Here is a 25,874-nt window from a genome sequence, read left to right as displayed (position 1 = left end):
ATAAAGATGTGTACATGTATATATACTAATGAGTAACGTTAAATAAGGTAACTTAATTGTAAAGACCCTCTGAGGAAAATCTGCAAATATCATAGAATAATAGTTATATATTTTGTGATCATTATATGATTCTCCATATGCGCTGTTAGGTCCATAACTCATTTATGAAAAAAGAGCTCAAAGAGGCTGCGGTAAAACTTTCTGCAAATGTGAATGTCTCAAATCTCAGTGTCATTATCCACCTTTATAAAACTTTGGCTGAAGAAACGATAACTTTGTGTGATTGGATAAAAATAAACATGTGAGAAAGCCAAATGAAAATAAGTGGTGGACTGACTTCCTTTGAGACATGACAGTGACAGTGCTATGACAGTGCAGCAGACTATACACGGAGTCTTACATCACCCACAAGTTATCAGTGGCCCCAACAAGGAAGTGTCTTGTTGTCAAGTGAGTGACTCTTGTTCTGAGTCACACTAGAGAAGCTAAACTTATCATTCACTTACCCGCAGCCTGCAGAACCATGTGCATCCGAACTTTAGCCTGCTCTGCTGGAGTCTGCAGGGGACAGACAGAAAAAGAAATTAGTAAACGATAATGCAGTTTCTTATTTTTCCTGGTCAGTGGAAAGGGGAAGTTAGAAAACAGAATATAAACATGCTCATTATATCGAGTGAGGGCACACTAAACGGACAAATACTTGTCAATTTTCAAAATATTCCTCTTAAAAGAACTTGTTTACTCTTCGGCCTGAGATCACAAAGCACAGTTCATGACAGGACAAAATAGCCTACACTTAACTTTTAGTGTATTCTAACTCTTACACTGCTGCGCCCTTTAGGTGGAAATATATTTTACCCATGATAATCTTTAACAGCAATCATTAAAGTGAATGTTCTCTTAAACTGTCCTCATGGAGCACCGGGGGACAACTTTGCTGAGCTGCTAGTCTAGTTGTCTCTAAAAACCCTGCTAGTAAAAAACAGAAAGCAACAACATCCCTGACACACCAGGGAGAATCATTGAGGAAGAGATGAAGAGAAATTTAAAGACAAAGGGAGACAGAGAGAGAGAGAGAGGGAGGGAGAAGGGAGAGAAGAAGAGAAAACAAAAGCTGCTGTAACAAGTCTTTGGAGAGTTGGATAAGAGGGCACAGAGAGCACATTTTTACAAAGATCACAGCCAGAGACTCAACATATTCCCCTTCCCATCGTGTGCGTGTGTGTGTGTGTGTGTGTTATGTGTGTGCATCAGAAATGCTTAGCGGGCATCATCAGGGGGAGAGCCTTGTGCTTTGACAGCTGTATTGGGAGGAGCAGCCCTTTTTTTCTGACATGCCCTCAAAAGGGCCTTGCTGTAATTCCAATATCACTGCTATTAGATTTGAGGGTCTTAATTGTCAAGGAAGAATGATGGCTACAACGGGGCGTGGAGCTATAAAAGGCGAGAGTACATTGCAGATTGCTGTCTGAGGTTTTTTTTTCTTGCCACTGCTGTGGCACAGCGGCCCTCGTTACAATGCAGCGGCGGAGACTGTGTAGGATTAGAGAGAAATTAAATGCTAATGGGGATGGGATCTGAATCCGCTGCCTAGGAGCATCATTTAGACAATAGGGCCGAGGCGTCGCTGACAGGCAGTGCTTCCTCCCACCATTCCTTCGCACGACTCCCCACCCCACCCACGCCAAAAAAATCTGATTTATCAAACTGTAAACTTGTCACTTTGTAAAAATGTCACTTTTCGATGGCAGTCAGGGAAATATAATGACCCTCTTTAATGTAGCGGTGTCAGGGTGCTGTATCCTAGATGGAACGCACATCAAGGCACTGCACAGACACAGACTGACACACACTTAATGCAACATGGGGTGTGCTTGCGCGTGTGTGTGTGTGTGTGTGTGTGTGTGTGTGTGTGTGTGTGTGTGTGTCGGCTCCGTGAATGTGTGTGTGTGTGTGCAGCAGGTGACATAGTGGATCACGCTTACACTGATTCTCAATGCTCGACAGCTGAAATTACCAATCACTATTATGCTGGAGGAGGGGAAAACCACTTGACACACACACATACACACACTACACATTTCAGTATTTTTTTCTTTTGCTTTTTGGCATTTCTGTCCTTACATGGGTTAAGGGATTACATGCTAAAAAAAAAAACTGAACCACGTGAAATGATTTAGGACTTAGCCTGTTGAACAATTAGCATGAAACTGAAATCCGTCTTGGTATAGGCAGTCATTTTAAGCAATAACAAATCACAGCTTAACTAACCTGTGAGTGCTGTGCAATCATCTTAGTTACAGTTTATTACGACGCCCCCCTCAGTAATTACATTAGCATTTGTTTACATTGGCCTTGAGGCATGTTTAAGTCCATGCATCTTAAATACACACACGCACACACACACACACAGCTCCCAGGTCTTTGAGGAGAATACTGCTGCTTTTAGGCTACGTGCTGCTTTACAGAACTAATATATGATGTCATAGCAATGCGTTTGTCACCTGCAACAGGAGAAAACACCTGACTTAACATCCATGATTGGAGTGAAGTTTCAGTGGAGAATCTTGTTTTTTCTTTTATTTTGATTTACACTAACTAACCTTTATATGCCTACAATCAGTTTCATCATCAGTAAATCTGCAGATCATTTCTTTCAACTGACCAATCACTAACCAAACAAAACTGGAAAAAACCTTTCTTGTATTAACGTTATTGACTCGTAGTGACCAACAATCTAAATTTCACTAGATGTTTGATGAGCAAAATAATTCCACTGTCAAAACTGTCAGTTCCATGTCAACATTGTTTCAAACCATTACAGTTTTATTCTCTTTCAATAAATGGGGATAAATATGTAATTATGGATGCCAAGACTGATAAATTTAATTATTAACACCAGTAATGAAAAAGGTACTTAAAAGTCAGCCCACAATTAAGCAACCCCATAAACAAATGCACACAAGGCAAGGTTTTTTTTTCTCTCTTCCTGATATACTGATGTATTTTTCACTCTAATTCACACGTGCACGCCTGCCTACGCTGTGTGTAATTCATTAGTAAACAATAAAAAGGCGTTAATTGTGCTCCCCAGAGGCAGATCTGTGCTCCCCCCCGCTGGGAGAGCGGCACCCGCTGCATCTGATGTAGCTTCACCCCACAATGAGAAACGTGGCTTTTCGACACACACAAACAAACATGACTGTGTGTGTGTGTGTGTGTATGTGTGTGTGAGGGGGAATATAATAATATGGAAAAAACATTTGTTTTGTTCAGAGCGTAGGAAATAAGACCGACAAGAATAAAAAAAAAACGTAAAGCAAAAAAATTAAAAGAAGAAAAACAGAAGATGACAAACAGGATGCACCATAGAGAGAGATGTTTTTATTGTTTGGTTGTTTGTTTAAAGTCATTTAAAAAGTAAATGCACTGTGTTTACTGTAAATTATACTTTGACTCACTGTGAATCACTTTCCCTAAGTTGAACTGAACTGAAAATATTTTGTCATGAAAGAACCCTAACAAGTTGCTGTCAACATGTGACCAGCACTTCAGCTGCAGCATAGAAACACATCACATGTTGCCGCCTGTCGGAATATCAGGCAATGAGTAATTGAAGCTTTATGTATCCAGACTCTCACACGACACAATGAGCTGTTGGGCTAAAACAGTTGATACGAACAGCCACCCTTTTTATGAAATACAACCAGTCATGGAAGTAATCTCTCTATCACCAAGTGTAAAGTAACCCTCTCCTCCTTTTCAAGTAGCTGCCAAAGACTCTACTATTAGTGGGCTATTAATGCCAAGCACTGAAACCGACACCTGCTTGAATCAGGCTAACTCTAACCCTAAATGTGACAGGAAGCAAAGTGCGCTTGCAGTCGCCCCGCTCGTTCACTTACTTCGCCACAGTGACGACAGACATACAGCGACGTGCTCAGCTGAGCCTAAGTGCCCAGCGTCCGTCCCATTAGTCAAAAATAAACACATCCTATTAGAAAAATAAATAACCCTCACTCCACTTGGTTAAAACAATGCCACACTGCCTATAATGAGGCACTGCACGCAGCACATTTTGTCTATTTGTAGCCATGCTCTGGACCAAAGGACTGTTATTATCATTATTATTGGGCCTGAGGCCGGCCAGACAAAGCAAAGTATGGTGGGCTGACAGATGAATAAATGCCTGTTAGTGCAGACACGGAAAAGTCGAACAAAGGTCAGTTAGGCCATCTCTGGCCAGACTGTGGTCAGATGGTCAGACCTGTCTCTCTGAAGAGTTTACTCCCTTGTTTCAACAGGTCAGTCAGTACGATAGAGAGGTAAAAAACAGAAAAGGATAAAACCCATTTAGACTTTGAAAAGGTTCGCTATTTAATGGCAACACGTGCATACATTTCTGTGCTTTACTTTTTGGTCATCTTATCCTTACATGATTCGTCTGTAGCTATAGTATATTTGATATAATCATAGTATCTATACTGTCCGTAGGACAGGTGAGAAATCGTGGGAAAAGACCAAAGGGAGAGAGGAAGACAATGAAGCCGTGAAGAGGCTGACAGAGACTGTGGGTCAGGAAGTGACCGCAAAAGTAAGAGAGATCATCAAGAACTACAGTTCTTCTTGATGAGTAGTTGATCTGTGGAAATGGCAGCAGTCAACCCATCTCCACAACAATTTTATACAAGTCAACAGAACATGACACGTTTTCAACACTTTAAGTTTTAAATAAAACACTGATTTAAGACCAGAAGGTGTCTCATTATAAACCTGCACTCATTTATTAAAAGAACATATGATTAAATAAATAATAGCCATGTAGTCAAGTCTATTTATAAAGATAATAACCAGATGAGATATTTACAGTATCTGTTCCTGTTATTTTATAAACCTCCAACTTAAGCACATCAGTTTTCTTGTGTCCCATATAATTTTGACACTATTAAAGAAATATCACTATCACTATTATTACAATCACTTAACGTTTCAATGCCCTTAATACTGAAATGAGATACATTTCTTAAATATTACTCGGGGATACAGTTGATGCATGTTTGGGTGTTTGTATGGAGGGACAAATAAAATCCTGACAGACTGGTGCATTCATCTCTTCCTCTATCCATAAGTCTATGCCCCCACTCTTTGTCAAGCACATTTGGCATTTTTATGAAAACGGCCATCTGACTAATGTCCCTATCAATTATAAAACAGGTGTTTCACTGAAAACATCAGCAACATTGTAGCTTTAAACAAGACTCCTGGACTGTTGTCACATGTTTTCACATTTGTCCTGCTTCCCATGTTTGACCGGAGAGTAAATAATTCAAAAACACTCGTTTTATGATTTCAAAGAATATCAATGACCTCATCAGTCCAACGACTACGATATAAATCTTAACTGCACTACTGTATTATGTGTCAATAAACAGTTTCAATATATACACAAATATAAATACACACACACACACCTCGGGAAAAACTCTCTCCACGCCGGAGTTGAAATGCTCAATATTCATCTCATTATATTTTTAAAGTCTTCATCTGTTTCCATTTTCTTTTATTTGTTGCATTTCACTCAGGCTTCCTCTGCATCTCCTCCTCTTGCTCCTGTCCCCTCCCCGCAGCCCCCGCCTCCTCCCAAACAAACACACATATACGGTAGATCCCATACCCAAAAAAAGACAGGGGGAAAATAGAGTTCCTAGAAAATGCAATATTTCTGTTTTTAATATCGAAGTCTATAAGATCAGGGCAGAGATGGGTTCCATGGCAATATGTTTATTTATATATTTTATAAGGAGGGAGAAGAAATCTGCCTATCAGTGTATGTATTTGGGGGGCCTGGGCCACCGCATCCAAGCTCATCTTATATGAAAAATAATGTTGTGTATGGCTATACTTTTATATATAATGGCAATATGGGATCAGGGCTCTTTTACAATGTGCCATACTTCAGGCTAGGGCTAACAGCATTTTATGGCCCGCCAGCAGTTCATCTTCATGTCTGAGGCAGGCAGGAGCACTGCATAATAATGTCGTTTCCTGCCCCCAAATGCTATTTCACAGGCCGGGGCTCATTTCTCAAACTTCACCACTTTTACAATTTCCCAAACTTTTATTCCCGTCATTATTACCAACAAGATTTCATTACGTATTTAGAATGTAAACAAGTCTGAGTAATGACACTCCCCCGTCTCCCTGGAATCATTCCCGCTGATGGCTCTGCTGCTGCTGCTGCTGCTGCTGCTGCTGCTGCTGCTGCTGCTGCTGCTGCTACTGCTGCTGCTACTATCTCAGGCGCACGTATTCATACAGACACACACACACACGAGTACAAACACACAGACGAAGCCGCATGCACACGCACACAAATACACAAATACACAAAAACACGTGCACTGCAGTTTGCCCACAAACAACCACACTCGCGTTAACTGCCCCGGCCGAGATACAACTCAAAGGCAGTAATTTACTACTCCATGTGCATATGTGTGCGCGTGGGTGCGTATGCATGTATGTGTCTCTGATAAAGGGGGATGTGGTGGGGGTGAAGGGGGGGAGAGAGTTTTATACTCAACTCACATAAATCATGTAGAAGAAAAATGAGCAAATGTGCAGGCTAACTCATCTTCTCCCCATCCTGAGAAAATGAAATTCACTGGAATACCTATCAAAACTGCAATCATCCAGAGATAATATCTTCTTTGGTCTATCTGCACTTTCCGATTTAATTTCCTCCATGCCCTTGACATCCAGCGATACCATTAAGATGAAGCACATACAGTAAGGGAGTAGTTCTCACGTTTTGATATATGAGATCTCCGTGCTTAATGTAATATCATCATTTGAAAATTAATGCAATCTTTCTTTTGTTTGGGGGGTGTTTCTTTTTTTGGGAATCACTCGAGGAGTGAGCCACGGCGAGACAGTGATGGGGACAAATAAAAAAGAGAGGCACAGAAAGAAGAGGAGAAAGGGGAGATTTTGTGAATACCCCCCCCCACTCCCTGCCAGAATGACATGCAATTACTTCTGGGCCTGCCCCATGTCAGAGGTCACTCAAATTACTCCATCATTTAGCCGTGCTGTCGAGATTAGAGAGACAGAGAAAGAGACCCCATTCCCTCCACCTATGCCTGCACACACCCCCAACGCTACATCAAATATCATGAAATCACGAGTGCAATAAGCATGGAAATCTTTTTGCTGATTATCAGACCCCCCTTTTGTTCGTTATCTGTCCAGAATCTGTCCTTTCTCTGGCTATTTACACCTCTTTATCCTTTACAATTATATTAGAGAGGAAGGAATACAAAGAAAGAGAAATAAACTCAAAAATTGATAAAGTCTTTGATGAATCTACGACAGTTTGACAACTGAGACAAAGCAACACTAAATAAAAGAATCAATTATTTCTCTTTCTGAGCTGTGAACTCTCCCCTCAACTTCTTGTCTTCACAGTCATCTCAGTGCCATATTCAGTAATGTCGGGTTTGTCCTAACTACAGCTGTTGGTCCATGTCTGTCAAACTATTCGCCTCAGTAAACTCTTCACCTCTCCGAGGGACACTCGGAGGACATCTGCCATCCCTGAAGTGAGGCGTCTGGTGATGCGTCAACAATAGCAACGGCAGAATTCCTTCTCTATCACGTAACAAAAGCCAAACTTCTAAGTGATGCACTGAGACAATTTAAAAATAAATTGTTGACGCTACAATATTTCTTCAATAAAGTGCAAAGGAGAGGGCAGATCCTCTGCTCATAGACACATTTTCTTGTGTACTTTTGGAGGGACTTGTGAAAACAATAACAAATACAGAAGAATAAAAGTTGAATAATCTGTGGGAGTAAAGAAATCTGATTTTTTTAATTCATTTTTTTATTTATTTTTAATGATCATTAAAACTACAGAATTGAGGGATGTTGTTTTCTGAGGGTAAAGCAATGTCACTGGTTTCTTTATCAAAATGTTACCTGTGTACCAGTAAAATGACATAACTCCACAACAAAAGGGGACATTTAAGGGCATATACTTGCATCACGTGTCTAAATTGACTCAAATCAACAAAGTGATATCTTGTGAGGCTGGTGTTAGAAACAAATCTGGCCAGAAAAAACAAACTTGAAACACTTTTAATTACCGATGTAAACTCATCAGATATGTCAAAGTTGTTTAACTCCCAATGCACTCATTATAGTTTTTAAAAAGACAACGTTAAAATATGAAATTTTAACACTTTGTAACTAAAATGTCCCATTCTCCCTCTCACCCCTGTTGTTCTTCCTTTACCCCTCTCTTCTCTCATCCTTTCCCTGGACAGAGTGTGTGTGTGTGTGTGTGTGTGATGGAACGATGAGTACAGTTGCAGGTTGAGCCAATAATCCTGATGAGGCTGATTCTTCATGTATTGATTGAGCTGCTGGCTTTCTTCTACTTTGCTCTAAGAAGCTGTGCATCTGGACTGATTGGCTGCTGTAGGCCACCTCTTTCACTTTAACTCCATTCCTCCCTGAGCGAGGAATCGTTCAATTCAAATAGAGGTGCATGTGTGTGTGTGTGTGTGTGTGTGTGTGCGCGAGCGTGCATGCATACAATAACAGAGCACTGGGAGCAATTAACTTCAGTCTTTTTCTCTGCATTGCTACTGATCATGAGATTCAGTCAATCTGCTGAAATACGAAAACAAAACAAACATGAACAATAAAACAACCCTCAGACCACATAAATCTTAATTGCCTACCTAATTACTGCACCAGTCAATCATTTGTGCCGTTACCTTAACAGCAGGAGGTAATGTTGATGTTCATCATGAAAAATCAAGCAGAATAATCTGAACACAAGTTCAATTGTCACATCAGTATGATGATTCGGGGAGATATTTCTGTTTCTTATGAGTAAACAGTGGAACACTTTCTGACAACTACTGCAATTGGTTTAAATTAATAGAAGCAAATCATCATTACTTTTGAAATAGAAAGTGAGTTCTTCATGGAGAGCAGGTACAGGCTGGCAACACCAGTCTTAGAGCAGTTCATCAGCAGAGAGTCATAAATAACTGTTTAGAAATCCACAGAATTACACTGTATGTGAGGCAAAGATGGGGAGCAACATTTCCTACATCCCTGCAAACTCTAACTCAGAGGGGGATGAGCTCCATTATTTACACTCATCTGTCCCGAATCGTAATCAGAGTCTTGCACTCCCCAGGCAGCCAACGACTGGGGTGCAATCTCCCCATGAGCATAAACACACCCATAAATTCACTCAGTATTGTGGTATTTAAAATTCCCTGAGAAAAATACTTTGTTCAAGAAAATGCACTGTTTAACATGTTTGTGTGTTTCTCCCTCTGTGTGTGTGTGTGTGTGTGTGTGTGTGTACATATGTAAGGTTTAGCTCCTGAGCTATCCTGATGAGTATAAAGACACAGCAGTAAATAAGAATCAAACACAAAAATGCTATAATCTGTCCCTATAGGTCCACTTAGTGTAAAAACTACAAAAATAAAAGCAAACGGAAACCGGCTGCACTGACCCCTGCTAAGAATCCTGACATTAACAATTTGTTTTGGTTTGTAGAAAACCTTACAAAGAACATCTATACAAAATACAGATCCAGTTTTCTTCTCGATACATATCATTTCAATGAATTAGTATAAAATGGTGCATCTACAACTCAAGCTAAATCTGAGCCTGAAAAACAAATGAGTGCACTCATTGGTGATTGCACTTGTGTACACAGTAAAGTTAGTTTGCATTCCTCCATTCGCCTTTGACAAGAAGACTCATCTCAACTCGCAACAGAAGCTAATGTAATGTTTGCCACAATATAACTGCCCATACACATATTGATTAATGCCTTATATGTATGTGACCCTCTCCTGAATAATTCACTACACCTTTTATGGAGTACCGCATCCATCACACCTCTATACCCACCTATAGACTCCTCTAAACCCAAACTGCAGCACTTCTGCACCGTGCTCTATGTTGATGTTGGTCACTGAAATATATGAATTGTGTTAACAGTGGAAATAACGTGTAACTGGAGTGACACTACTTTTTGTTAGTTCCGCCATCAGAATTTACCAGCGTTTACGTGTGTAAACAACCACTGTGTGTCTACCTAACATCACAAACTCTCAAAGCACAGCTCAGTGCTTTAAAATCAATTATTAATAGCTGTATTATAACGTTAATGTAACACATATAATATGCAACCGCAAAACAGCAATGATACAAACAATAATCAACACATTCAGTCCACGCATGGACAAGTTTTTCTTCAACTTGACTAGATTCAATTATAACATTAAGGAATAAATCCTGCGACTACAGTGAAATGTGAGGTCAACTCTGATCTGCTGCTCGCTGAAGAGGAGAGAAGAGTTCAGTACAAGAGCTGCTTGAATTTCAGGGTCAGTCATTTGTGCGGGATATTCAGGGTCATTTGCGTAGCACAGAGTGGAGCGGGGGGTCATTTGCGTAGAGGGTGCTGGGACCTGCAGTTTAGCATGCAGTGAGGCAAGGGAGGGTGGCCATGTGACATCCACAGAGAGCCAGGACCCTCACTGACCCCTGTCTATAATTCATCCCCTGGAATAGGAGGCACATCAAACCATGGTTCATTCCCACCCAAAAAGAAAAAAAAGAACCTCTTCACATTGTTGCATGGAACTCTGACCCCGTATTAAAGCAAGTAGCAGGAGAAACGGTGACTATTAAATTTTTTAGGGCCGTCCCAGGAGAGTCTCCAGCAGGCCCTCGACTCATGGTTGAGAGAAGAGTTGAGGAAAGGCCCCATGCTGACAGGTAGAGAGGGAGGGTGTGCGCGGGCTCCAAGAGTTATGTGCGAGGCTACATCCAAACGTTTCCATATAAAACCAGCGTTCTGGAATAAAAATGATCTCCGCACAAATGAGCGTTTTAGCTCAATTTAAGAAGTATTCCATGTACACAACAACACAGCTAAAAATGGGTATCATGTGGTGCAGGAACTCGATTCTCTCTTCTGCAGTTGTTTGCTGAGGTTCAAAGAGAATTACCAGCAAGAAACACCAATGGTGAAAAGTAAAACAAAGATTAACAAAAAAATATCAACAAACAAATGTTAAACAGGGGGAGAACCGAGTGGACAACTGGTGTAAAACGGGATGAGTGAAACACTGATATAAAAGTCATAGCAGGCCCTGGGGGAGACGCAACCCTCCCCTCTATCCCTGTTCGCTCTGTTTTCTCTCTCTCTCCCTGTAAGCTGTGAGTATTCAGCTCCAATTCCGGAGGTTACATTAGGAATGCAGATATCAAAGTGTGTGAGTGAGTGTGCATGTGTTTATATGCACGTGTGTGTGTGTCTGTGTGTACATGTGGCGGACAAAAGGGGGGGAGTCAAATAGAACTTACCAGATGTTCTAATCTGCCTTTGATGTTCCCGGCGTCCCTGCAACACAACAACACATTTCCCCACTGTAAATAAAGAAGGGCCAACACAAAAAGTCATTTACCAAAGAAAATGCTTTTTTTCTTTCTTTTTTTTTTAGACATACACACACAAGGAAAAGACACACGACACAGAGGAACATGTTTCTGAAGTACTGTCTGAATATTTTAACACATTTACCTGGAACGTTACCTGTGGAAAAATTATTATTGAATCTATTTAACTTAATGCATTGTTTCTAATGTCAGAACTTTTCTTACATTAAAAAAAAAGTATTACAATTTTTAAATTTTGGTGAAACTATTTGACTCCATTTAACCAAACAGTTGCAGATTAATGGCTCTAGCTAATTTGAAATGGTGAGGGAGAGACTGATCTTGATGACATCAAAAAGACTTTGTTTGATCAAAAGGGGGAGGGGGGGGCACATAATAAGTAATGATGAGATTGTTAACCTTTCAGACCCATGTGCTGTGTGTGTTTGCATCAACACCAGACAGCTAATATCGTCGCTACACTGTCGACCGCCATAATATTAATTTCTGACAACAAAGAAAGAAGTGGGAGCTTATTATGTGTGAATTAATACAAAATATGAGTATGTATGATTATCAGGGTAGTGACAGCAGAATGGTGAGCCGAGGAAGTGGAGGGGGAGGAGGAAGAGGAGGAGGAGGGGAGCAGTCGGTTTTAAAAAGAGCAAATTGGCAGTAAATAATAGATGCAATTTTGGCACATTTAAAATTTGCAGCAGTGGAAATCAAAAGATCAAGAGAACACAAACAGCCCCCGTTCCCGATCCCAGCAGCCCCCCTCCCCATCCAACTCTGGCCCCCATTACTGACAACTCCACCCTGGCCATGGCGTATCACTCTGTATGTGTGTGTGTGTGTGTGTGTGTGTGTGTGTGTGTTGAGAGGAAAGAAAGCTTATCGACAGGCAGTTGCTAATGCAGCCAGCAGCATCACAGTGTAAATCTACACCATCTCTAAAATTACATACTGTCTAATCCATCCCATCCTCCACCTTCCTCCTCCCCCCATTCCTCTATCCATCCATCAAGCCATGCCTAATGTGACCACAAAACTAAGCCATTGCCCAATAATTCTAATAATTTCACAACAACCAGGAGTTAGAAGGAGAAACATTCTAAAAAGAAGAAACAATTATAAAAGTGAAGAAGGATGTTTGCTTGTTTGTTCTGTGCTCCATCAGTGAGCCACATGCAGACAAGTCAACCACTTAAGGCAAACTTCATCTAGCTGTAATTACATTACATTCTGACAAACACCCCGCCATATTCATTATACATGATGGGCGCCCGGCAACCAGACAGCAAGACATTTGTAACCGTGGTGACAGTGTGTGTAATCCGCTAATGAAGCGCAATTAGTGAGAAACAATCTAACACAGGGGAGACGCAGCGCACAATCCCTCCTACTCCTCCACTCTTTTCTCTTAGCTTTCCTCTTCACCCCCGCACTCCCCTCCATAACCACTTTTTTGTCTTTTCTTTTTGTGATTCAACCTTTATTAAGCTCTTCAGCTGCATTTAATCTTGCACTCTTTCATCTACTGTCCTGACTTCATCAAGGGCAAGCTGTCCAGCGCTGTCCACACCGGGGCCAAAGGGAACGCTCTCTATCCATTAGACACATTTGGCTCACGCACACACACACACACACACACACACACACACACACACACACACACAGCACACACACACTATTTTACATCCTCATCTCTTTTCAAAACATCATGTAATCTGCTGAGGTCTTCAGGGACACAGCTTTCCTCTTCTCCTTATCTCTCTTTCCCTCCCTCTCTCAGTACTCTGGGCCTTCAACTCAGAGGCAGCATCGATTTCTGAATTACGCCACAATATTAAATAATTAATATACTTGCCATGATTGATGTTTTGCATTAGGCCAATATTAGGTTATCAATCAAAATCCACTTGGTTTAATGTAATAATATTGAAAATGTGTCAGTGCCTGTTCATCCAATTTGTAGTGGAGGCAGGCCAGATAGTAATGGCGGTGTAGCACAAGGCCTCAGAAGACACTGTGGCCTGCTTACTACAACCACACAAGCACATTATAGCCCTGACACACAGCAGGAGGGATGGAGGAATGAGGGGACTGAGGGAGGGTGTGATGAAGGAATGAAGCAGATGACGGGGTTGACGTGTCGAGAGGGCGTGTTAATGATGTCACACATCTTAGTGTATCTTAAACGAAGAAACTAACCTTGCACTGCACTACATTCATTCATTCATCTGACATAGGGTGAAAGGCAGGGTTGAGAGTACTTTCAGAGTACAGCACCTCCAGAATATGTTCCCACTTTAGGCACTATCAACATTATTATTCTGTCCCACAGGTTGACTCTTATGCTGTGTTTTCATCATGGTACAGTTCGATTTGGTACAGTATGGCACAGTTTGGAACGGTAAAGCCCCTGGGTCAGGCTTGCATTTCCACTGAGAACAGTATCTTTACTTGGTCGTCAGGGTGTGGAATTTATCCAGTAGTCATGTAGCGTAAAGTGTGAAATGACTATAAAAGAAAACTGGTTTGAACATTTGTATATCAATTCCCATGTAGACTGAGGGGCAGGACCAATACATTTGCAAACAAACAAAAAACTAGCATGTATACATATTGTAAGGTCTTAAAAAAAACAAAAAAAACAGCTGAAATGCTGCATCGTTACACTTTTGCAAACTTGCAATATTTTGCGTGTGGAATACTGCCCTTTTGAAATAGTTAGAAGGCAGAGGGTCAGAGAATCTGACAGAAAGACAAGTGGAGGACAGAGACAGTGACAAAGTAATGTACTGCTTTTCCAGGAAACCGCAATTATTCTCCAAGGTTAATTAAGTAAAATTGGACAAACAAGTATGAGTGTTACACAGAGTAAGGTCAATACCGACCAATTTGACATAATCACTGGATCCATCACACTGTCGGCGCTCATTCCAGCTCTTTTTTCCCTCCTCCTCCTCCTTTTATCAAATTCAATCACATTTCTTTCCCTCACGTCGTCTCTTCCGTAATTCTCTCTGCCTCCATCACTTGCTCTGTTTCTCCATGTCTTTTGCACTCCAACAAGGATCTTTAAACTGTTGCTTCATCTTACCTCATCTCCCTTCCTGTGTCTCTCCTCCTCACCTGTCATTTTGCCCTCTAACAATCACACGCCTGTCTCTCTTTCTCTCCTCTCTCTCCCTCACCCTGACACTCACCCTCTCAAACCTCTGTGCTCCTGCTAGCAGACAATTAATTACAGAGCCAGCACCCGATGAGTTGTCATTTGTGGTGAAGTTTCTGATAATTGCATTAGGTCGTCGGGTTCTTCTAAGATGCCCTGCCCTCCTTTCCCTCATCCTCTCTCTTCTTCCCCACCCTCTCTTAACTTGTACCCCCCCACCCCGCACCCCTTGACACGGCTGAGATGAATATCTTTAGTCAGTCAATGGAGGCGACAGAGGAACTTAAAATGCAGAGGCAGTCATTTGATTTCCAGCTGACAGAGCTGCCCATTAGCCCAGCACTCATCAGCCATGCATTACCTCTCTGGCCCGCTGTCCTGTGTGCAGAAGCTTTAACCCTTTCACAATCCACCATTGGCCATGTTTACCACATAATATCAGGTTTATATTGATAGACTCTGGTCCGATGGCCATATTATACCTCACTAACTGTCCCATATGAGTGACCACAGCAGCATAGTGTGACAGCAGGCTTACAGGTCAATTAGAATGATACTATAAGTTTCCCTTTTCTGGAATAAGCATTTTCACATCCAAGTTCTGGACAACAATTAATATTTTAATAGCTTTGACTTATTTTAATAAGCCAAATTCTCCTCTGAGATGTGGGGACAGGTAAATGTAATAACCACATTTTGTACTGAAGTGTGATGTGGTGCTTCAAGCATCAGCCCCATAAATATTTGCACATTTAGACAAACAACTGTAGGCTTCATGTGCTTAAAAGCCACTAACACATGCTGCACAAGTTAACACCTGCAAGTCCAAGTGTCAAAGTAGCAGACAGTCAAGTCCGATGAAATTTTAAACCAGAACACTATTTTCACAATTATAACTAAAAAGTGATTCATCTGTTTTTCTGTTTTTCAAGAATTAAGTTGGACAACATATAACTTTTTTAACTGAGGGAAATAAAAAAAAAACAATGACTGTGGATTTTCTTTTCTTCTTAAAAAGCTCCTCCCATTTTATTGGGAATTAAAAAAAAAACACCTTCAACAGCTTCTCAGACCTCAACATGATATTAGTCACAGATATTGAGGAGAGGAGCAGGAAAGAGAGACATCAGAGGGAAGACACTGTAATACTGTGATACAGACATTTCTAAGAGAGTGAATGTGTGTGTGTGTGTGTGTTCCATTATTCCACAGTTGCATGCCTTGTCAAGCGTGTCACTGAGCATTCGCATGTTGTTTGATAGAATGGCAGGCATATTTATTAAAGAGTCAATGTGATGGGGACACCCGAGCGAGCAGGCATACTCACACTCACTCTTAAAACACACAATGCACTAACACACAGTCCACATCAGAGACATCTGCCTGTTTAACTAATAGAAGGCAAAAGCTTGATATTAAGCAGTTGAGGGATGGGGGTGTGCGTGCGTGGGGGTACGCACACACATGCACACGAGCGCACGCACACACACACACACACACACACACACACACATAATACAGGGATTTCTGCTCTCCTACAGGCCTGATTGCCATCTCCATAGCTCCTTTTTAACAGGGCTGCCAATTGAAATTGAAATTGTATTTTTTTGTGTGTGTACTATCAGAGCTACCTTTCAGGGTTTTATGCAGCTATGAGGATTTGGAGAGACGCACACACACACACACACACACACACACACGTACACACACATAAAGGGATAATGGAGGGAAGTCAGGGGCTGTCACTCTTCCATGCACAGCACAGAGGGGAACTAAACACAGACTTATGCGTCTATGCTTTCTATGTAATTCGGCATGTGAATACACAGACACACAATCTGCCCCTCTCTCCAGTTAAGGGGGCCATACTTAGGCATAATCCCAAAATGGCAAAGACATGCAGTCCATTAAAAATGGGGCTAACAAATTCTGCACTTTATGTTTCACTGAGGGAGGGTTAAGTGCAGTCAATAAAAAAGTCAGAAAAGGAGGAATAGTAAAGGGTGAAGCTGATTTACGTCTACCTTTCTGTTTCTCTCTTTGAGAAACACACGCACACAGACACACTTTATCACACACCTGTTCACATGTGGGCCAGATCAGACACTTTGACATGGATGAGTCAAACTAAATGCACACGGATACTTTGAAACTGCTCACATTCTGTACCCACTTACTAGTAAAACATGACAATAATAAATAAACATCATCACCAACTATAAAGTGTAATGCTGCATGAGTTACTGTTTAAACAACATGGTCTTACAAAGTGAAGGACCACCATTGTTCCATTGAAAGTATAGTCGTGAAGTCAGAGATTATAGAGTAACATGGAGTTAAAAATCTAATGGTTTATGTAAAGTAATAAAAAAACTTGTGACGATTTAATTTTTTTCTGAAAATCTACAAAAATCTACAAAAAAAAGTGAAAATTCTCTGATGTCACAAAGAACACAAATAAAAAATGGCACAAATGTGGGTTATAGCCGTGACGGACCCCTCTTTAATTAATTTTGAGCCAGGAAAATCATTCACTCAGACACTCAAACAGGTATTTAAACACAGGAAAAACATCACAGACTGAGCGTGTCTCCCTGTGGACACCCCATATCTGCCTCTTCTCTGCCTATATGCACTAACTCGGTACTGAACGGAATTAAATCCTGGGGCCAAGTTTTGAAGAAAATTGACTTCTTTTTAGTGTTACATAGTGGCAGAGTGGGACAAAGACAGAAAGAGAAAAAGCAAAAGGGAGACATGGAGAGCAATCAATTTCCCCACGGTTTCTTCAATAGCCAGCGGTCCTTTTCATAGCTCCCAATTAGAAGCTTTCCTAATCAGAGAAATACCTCTCCATTATTGAGATGGAGACAATGACACTCTTCAACATTTCCGCCTGCTCCAAAACTCTGTAGATTGCAGTACTGGTACACAAAGAATAAAGCACTGGGCTATAAGGCAGGGGGGACACTTGTGTTAAAATCACATGTGGAAATCTTTTGGCTCCTCTTGCAGCCCCAGAAAAACTGATGGGGAACAATGGCAACCCAGCACAGCATCTGTCATGGCACAATATAAAAAGATGATCTTGGCACAGAATGGACAAAAAAAGAACGAGAAAGAGGAGGGGAGGAGAAGGGGAGGGCCGGGCGAGAGGTAATTCATTTGCAAATCAGGCCCTGGCTCTCAGGTCTATTTCAAGCTGCCAGTGGGTGCCAGGAGTTAACAAGGTAATCAGTTTCAATCCTGCCCTTCAATTGTACATCACACCCTCATCCAGAGAATACCCGGGCCTTTCTATAGGGGCAGAGGGGGAAATAGCAATCTGCCTGCTGGCTTTCTGCACACACAACACACACACACACACACACACACGCACACACCTGAAGACAAGTGTTTACACATATACAGGAAGCAATGTATTTACACACACGGACAGATAAATATGAGGCATGTATCGGCACCACCTTCTTGCATGCATTCAAACATAGGTAACAATTAGATCGGTTTTCGGTTCCACTGGTTCCACACATGAGGATTTACAGCCTTGTTTTGTGTTTTGTATGATTTTAACTTTAAGTTTTGGACTTGTTAATTTGAGTTCAGGACTGTTAGTACATATGAAGACTCAGCTTCTGTAACTATTTTGAGCTTGAAATCGAAGGATTGTTCGATAATGCCACTTAATCACAGTCCTCTTTACTTAGGCCTAACATAATACTCAGTTCTTCAAAGCCTATATACTGTACATATGTTGCTGTGTAACTGTTTTCTACATATCCATGTGTCACAGCAACACATAGCTGAACATATTGAGAGCACAACTTCAAAAATGTAATTCCTGTTTGTTACTAATAGGATAACTTATAAGGGGGGAAAACGTCAGCTAGTTAACAAGATACACTTCCTCTTGCAAACATTCTCCGAACTCTACCACCAGCCTCAACATGGCTGGGTGATAAGGCCAAAAATCAGACTCTATCGATTATTATCACCATAAATGTCAGATAGTTTAAGAATGACTTTTGCTCCTGAGTCAAAGTTAAACAAACCACTTAGTTGTGGTTTTTCACGTCTCCATGGACTAAAAAACAACAACAGACACTTTGTTATTAGATTATTGTCCAGCATCAACCTTAGTGAGTGAGGACAAAGCTGCTCTGAACCTAAAAGTGGTCCATGCAAAAAGGTAAAAATTAAACAGAGAGCTAATCCTCTCTTCCTCTCCCTGCATCCCTCTCTTCAGCCTGTGTCAGCTGTAGCCGGCTGGCCAAGAGGCAGTTAGTGCCTCATCTGCATAATCAATATGACAACCTTATTTTTCTGATGCAAACAGGCTTTTGCTGCTGAGCTGTGTGTGTGTGTGTGTGTGTGTGTCACATGCCCAGTCTGCTTCTGGCCAGCCTCAGTCATGGCCCTCTTTAGCGTTAATTAGATTAGGTGCGATTATCCCGGCTCTACCTTGCAAGTGTACAGGCGGGATAAAATGGCCACAAAGGCCAGCCTGTCACAGGGACTAGGTCCTGGTCTGTGGGTTATCAGGGTCCAGGGAGACACGCCGCGTACATTGTTATTCATGTCATCTACACAACGTTTTCTATACGGTGCCTTTTTCACTTCTCTCCGTGCACTGAACCCCACGGCCCTACCCCCACCACCTCCATGTCTGTGGTATCAAACTGACGTAATCACTGGCCAGGGTAAATCTCTCTTTTTTTCTCTCTTTGTGCCTGTCCATCAGAAGACAAAACAACATGGCCCCAAGCGCTCTGAAATCTGGCCTACAGGGAAAGATATCAAGCCTGTGTGTGAGTCAGTTGACTTCAAGGAAAAGTGGTACAAAGACAAGTTAACCTAAGTCTCACACTAATACAAATTATCCAAAGACCACAGTAAAGAATAATATGCACACACAGGTGCCTCGGACTGAGACTTTGACACCTTGCAAACAACTCTGAAGGCCTGGCACTAATCCCTTCAACCAAACAATGAGGGTGGCTGTCAAAACTCATCACCTTTTTTTAAGTCCCAAACTAAATGTGTCAGAAACTTCAAAGATCATTAAACATCTAAAGTTGCCTTGAATGTATATTGTTTAAATTCCAAAACTGGTTTACTGTACTGTGAACATATAAGAAAAAATACAGATAATTTTTTGGCATCTTTTACAAAATGGAGAAACAAGATTTGAGAAAAAATAATTAGTCATTGCATTCATTCCGTGATGCCAACATGTAACTTGACCACACAGAAACTTCTCCACTCAAACACACACTCAGCATTCAGTAATTGTGGCTTGTGTATACCTGCAAAAAACTGCTTGCCATAACATTGGGTCCAATAGCACTATTCACTCTGATTAATGTGTTTGGAAATATAACGCAAAGATTTGTTCTCTTTCTCATTTTGTGAAAGACCATTTCCTTCTAAAAACTTTTTTTTTTCCCACACAGAGCCCAGCACTGACAGATTTCAGTCGGTTTGCATGGATGAGTGTGTACATAAAGAAAAGGAAGTGAATTATTTCACTGTGCTGATTAGACAGCACTGCCCGAGATATGTATACATAACTGAACAGAGTTTCCATGCACTCAGCTGTGGCGTATAAAGAGGCAAAGACACAGAGGCAAAGACGCAGAGGCAAGGTGCGAGCAGGGGGAGAAAAGAAAGGCTGAATGATACTGAGTGATGATCACTCAGAATGAATGATACCGAAATAGATGGTGAGGAAAAAATGTGCAAGACTTAATAAGTTGGTAAAGGCAAATAAAAATGAATCATTCTGTTTTTTATTGTGACACAGTGATGTTAAAGGTGGCTTATACCATATCACTGAAGCTCAAAAGGAAAATTAGTAAGACACAAGGTCAAATCCATTCTCCATTAGAGAAGACTGAGTCAAGAGAACATGACAGTGAACGTAAATGACAAAGAGCAAGAGTGAGAGAGAGTACAGCTAAATTAAACATTGGCCCTAAGAGCTAAATTTCTGCTGAAAAAGTGTCAGACTACATGGGAGGAAGCGAAGAAAAAACGCACGAAAAAATACTAAAAATGCAGCAGCAATAGTTTTGAGCTGTGATTTGCAGGTGAGGAGAGAATCCAAGTTTCTGATTGTGGGAGAGCATTGCAGAGGTGTGGGCCTGAGAAGCTGCAGCCTCTCGACCACATGGTGGTCAGATGAGTGGTTGGGAGGGTGACTGTATGGAAGAAGATGACAACCCGAGTGTACGAGTGGGTGTGCTGATGTGGGGGGGGGTTTGGCGAGGGGCGAGGTTGTTAATGATTTTAAAAGTGAGGAGCTGGATCTTATATTTACTTATACATACATACTGTAATACAGAATTTGACAGGAGCCAGTGGAGTATTTGACCAGTTGCAGGTTAAGGGTGGATTTATCAGGTAAACCAAACAAGTTGACCAGGGTGTGAACCAGGATAGTAGTAGTGTGAGGGACAGACTGAGGCCATGGGTCTGATTTCCTGACAGTCAGAGAGGCAGGTGGGAGTGTGGAAGTGGTTTTGGTGGAGAGGTAGAGCTGGGTGTCTTCCACATAGAAGTGGAACTGAATGGTATATTTACCGAATATGTGGCCAAGAAGGAGGAGATACATAATTAACATCAGAGGCTCAAGGATAGAGTCTTGATAGAGTCTTGGGGAACACCAGAAGAGATGGGGGGGATGAAAAAAACTTGAATAAACTGAGAGATCGAAGACAAACTAATCCAAGGGTGTGTTTGATATACCAGTGGAGGCTAGTCTATCGATGAGTATGGTGTGGAGGATTGTGTCTGTGGCTGCACTCAGATCAAGGAGGATGAGGATGGTAAGTAATCAGAGGGAAGTTTGAAGCTAGAAAGTGGACGGGAGAAAGAGGTTCAGATGGCACTGACTCTTCAGTCATCATGTTCACGCATACACATTGTATGATTCGTACCTCTTATAACTATTGTTTAATCAGATTTTTTGTCCGAAAAAAATGGCTGCTGATTGTATACTCTCCATGGAGATTGATTATCATATGCTCCTCACAAGCAATAATTTCTTCCACAACTGAGTCATGGTACTTAACTGAACGTCTGGAATCCTGCTTAGCCCATCTGACAGAGGTATTCTTGTAATGATCAATGCCATTAGGCGAGACCTGCAGAGCTGTATTTCTGTCTCAGAGCAACAGAGGCCAAATGCATGACAGACTGCTCTCCACTATCTGAAAACTGTCCCCTGCACTTCGTCCTGTCTTTCTTCATCTTCTCTATGTTACTTTGTCTACTGTCTCCAAAAAGAACATCTCTTTCTCTATAATGTATTCTCACGCTCAGCCTTTCTCATAAAGACTTCAGTCAACACTTTTCCTTGCCCCTGGTGCAGCACTGGAGCCTGGAGAAAATTAAACATTAATGGTGTGTCTCTTTTACACATCATTCTCCATAACAATCTTCTCTCCTCACTGCCTTCAACACCACTCTGTTTCCCCCAAAACCAAAACTACCCAGCTTTTCCAGCGAGAGAGAAAATACTCAGGGCAGAAAAACATATCCTGCCGACAGGCACATTTACATAACCCTCCTAAATCGGAGCTGGCCTGTCATGTTTGCTGCTCATAACCTGCTGCTTATAATCCTTCTTCCGTACTCTTCTGATCCATAAAGCAGAGCAGCCAGCTACTTCAGCAGCAGCCAGGACTGCCATCAGTACCTCCTCCTAAGACAGGTCCGTAAAAAGAGGAGAGGAGGGGGGAGAGGAGGGGAGGAGAGAATAAAAGAGAGGAACAGGGTAATTGGATTGGGTGGATCTTCTATTTGGCCAGGTCTGTTCTCTGTCATCACGCTCCAGGCCTGGCTTCTCTCAGTGCCTACAGCAGCTCTCAAACACATCAACACACACACACACACACACACACACAACTCCACTGTGTTAACACTGAATTGCTACCCAGTTTGGAAGGCACACTGTCCTGTGCACCACTAAAGCCTGCAGATCTTCTAATGTGTTTGCACACTTTTAACAACTCGCTAAATGGTTAAACAGATTACAGAGCGCACTAAGTGGATTGTCACAGTTCTCTATCGCTCAGCCGGGCTGTCTCTGCTGTGATTAAAAGTGGCCAGATTTTCTCCCTCTTTTTGGACACACTCACAGACAGGCAGGCATGCAAGCATGCACGCACGCACGCACGCACGCACATGCACACGCACGCACACACACACACTCACACTCACACACATGTTAGCCCACCTTGCATTGACTTCCATTAATTTGAACAGCCTAAATAAATTGCTATCCCACAAGTAGTTAACACCTGACCCTAACCTCAACCTAACCACGATTTATTCAAATCTTACTACTAAAATTAAAATGCTCCATAGAAATAAGGTTTTGCCTCATTGGGACCAGGTTTTGGTTTCAATGAGGACTTCTGGTGTTGACAAAGTCATTGATTATGGCAGAAAAGATCCTAGAGAGGTAACAAATAAAATACACACACAAATTTGCTCACATAAACGGAGGTTGTTCTTAGGAAGGAGACGCATGCAAAATAAATGGACAGTTTGAAAATGTATTCTAAAAATATTACACAAAATGCATAGTAAATGCAAAGTTTTCATATGACAGCCAACTCCAGTTTTAATTTCTGTTTAATATCCCTTAACATTTTGTGTGTTTATACTACCGTGTACCAAATGTTAGGAGGCTTACCAATGTCTAGACAAACTCTACTGAATTGCTTGAGACTTTTAACATTTAAAAAAACAAAAACAAAAAAAGTGCTTTACTGCATCACTATACACTGGGTAATTTTTATGTCTTTTGTGTGCATGTATAGATTTCCTTCAAGTGAAGATCGGGTTCATATGGTCGGGCTGTTTTCCATCCAAGTCTAAGCTCATTATCGGTGAGCAAAAAGCAACTAATGACTACAAACAGCCATGGGCCAAGAAACACTACAGCTGCACTACTTGTTGTGTCCATGTGTTGGTCTACTGAGACTTGTTGTGTGTGTGTGTGCTCTGTCCACACTTTGCATGTAGGCATCACTCCTATTTCACCCAGTCTCAAACAACAACCCCAAGCCCTCACCCAAACCGACAGACACACAGATGCATGCACACACTGACTTCTTCAGCTTCATCTATGTCTGGTCATGCTCCTAGCAACTCAGCTACCCCCCTTGATGCACACACAAATAAAACACACACTTACAGCTCATTGATTTAAGTCAATACGAGTGTATCCTAACCTTCCAAGGACGCTGTTTGAATTCCCTGTTACCTCCCCAGACCCACTTCCAGAGCCAGACACAGCCTAGAGTCCTGCAAGAGTACAGACAACCACAAACACACACACACACACACACACAGAGGCAGGCAGCCAGTGGTCCCAACCACACCACCCATAAACACACTCCCAACAGGCTGAGAGGATGCCACAGGCAGAGGCTACTTATGTGAAAGCACACACAATCACACTTACTTCTTTGTGTATTACTAACACTAACGAGCTGATAGATGTTCAACAGAGGCAAAGAAGTACACAGTCATTTCCTCAGACTGAGACAAGCAGGGAGAGAAAAGCAGCAGCGGTGAGGGTGAAGGGGCGTGTGTGTGTGTGTGTGTGTCTAGGGTTTTATTTTCTGCCTCACAGCATATCGGCCACTAGGGGTTAAAGTGGAGCGATGGAACACAGCAAGTCAAACTGAGGCCTGTACGTCCTGCCAGGATCCCTGATGTGAGGCTGGGTCAGGGGAAACATGGTAATGAGAGGATTTACTAAACAATCACATCTCAGAAAAACAGACAGGAAAATATATATAGAAAATAAAAAACAAGCTGTACATTAAAGGCTATAAAGTAATTAAAAGGTTTGTAATTTGTGCTGCCTCTCAATTACAATAATAATGATGATGACGGCAGGAAGTAGCATGGAATTGTTTGCGTGGGGATTGTTGTCAAGGGTAGAGAATGCACAGCAAATGGCAACGAGTTGCGATCAATTACAGACAATACAATAACATTAAAAATACACTGGCTATTGGATATACCAAATATTTCTTCCTCACTCTGATATTAGGTGTACAGTATTTGCTGTACATGTTGTTGCCTGCTCTGGCTCTCATTAAAGTTCTGTAAAGCCTCCTCTGTCATTTCACAACATAAGAAATTAGAAAAGCAGATGACTTCATTAAAAGCTGACCAAAATGAAACGGCCCATTACCTTGAGCACATACATGGATTTCTATGGATTATGGCCAACGTAAATATACATATTATATTTTACCTCCACACTCATTTAATAAGCTGCTTGACAAGTGCTAACAATGGATGGAGTTGAAGTAATAACTTTTGCTAGAAGGGGGGAAAAAAAATGCTGAATGTGAATTAATTCACAGACAAAGACATCAATGAGGCTTTAATGAAATGTAGACAGTAATTTTATACCGACTTCAGTTTTACATGCACAGGGAAAAGACGGCATCAGCTGCCATGAGAGGTCTCCACTCTGCTGAGTAAACCTCTGCTCATCTCTCACTCAAATGACATAAAATTGAGTCAGATAGACCAGCACGTCTCCTGTGATTGGGACCAGACAAGGGGTTTGTCCTAACTGGCCTGGGCTCTCTGATTGAGGATGATTAAGGCAGCCTGCCCACATTCCTCCACTACTTCAGTGATTGGTTACAAAGGAAAGCACAGAGGTCCACACCTCACCAAGACCAATTTTGAAAGGCAGAAAAAAACTGAGTCTGAATATCTGTGTGTACCTGTGCATCGACATTATGACCAAAGCCAAAACAGAAAACTTGGTCCTGATTGTACCTCTAACTTCAAGATCTTCAAGTCTGATCATACCTGAACCACAATAGCAATTAATGCCTTTTCAAACATTAACATGAGATTAAAGATATTTTTGAAAACCTGTCGCTTTGTGTCGCTCTGTGTGGAGAAAGAGCCATCTGTTAAACGTAGATTGTGCATTGCTGTTCATTAATCGCAGGTGGGAATTAGGTTGAAACATCAGGTGAAAAATGACATTTCTTACAAATTACACTACTGTCAATGATCTGCCAGGGGGCATGTGAACACAACACAGTGATTGTTTCTCCTGCTCTAATTTAGGAAAAGAAAACATACCAAGTTGGGTCAATGGTTTTGATTAATACACACTGCTATGATAATTGCTTCTGAGTGCACCTTTGTAAATTGTCCATGGCATATT

At 41.5% G+C, this 25,874-nt stretch overlaps 1 protein-coding gene across 1 annotated transcript in view; it reads right to left on the bottom strand.

The window, feature by feature from the left end:
* The window catches only part of rsrc1 (arginine/serine-rich coiled-coil 1), a 105,827-nt gene that overhangs the window by 54,061 nt on the left and 25,892 nt on the right, over positions 1-25,874 (bottom strand). Inside the window, exons 5-6 of the mRNA XM_044032478.1 lie at positions 11,407-11,443; positions 507-558 (exon numbers count right to left, since the gene is read on the bottom strand). Of these exons, the coding sequence (XP_043888413.1) occupies positions 507-558; positions 11,407-11,443 (89 nt within the window). The remainder of the gene's footprint in view (positions 1-506; positions 559-11,406; positions 11,444-25,874) is intronic.

The sequence above is a fragment of the Solea senegalensis genome, linkage group LG8 (assembly GCF_019176455.1).
Source record: "Solea senegalensis isolate Sse05_10M linkage group LG8, IFAPA_SoseM_1, whole genome shotgun sequence".
NCBI classification, from domain to species: Eukaryota; Metazoa; Chordata; class Actinopteri; order Pleuronectiformes; family Soleidae; genus Solea; species Solea senegalensis.
The sequence above is the reverse complement of the archived record's forward strand: the minus strand, read 5'-3'. Positions and strand labels throughout refer to the sequence as shown.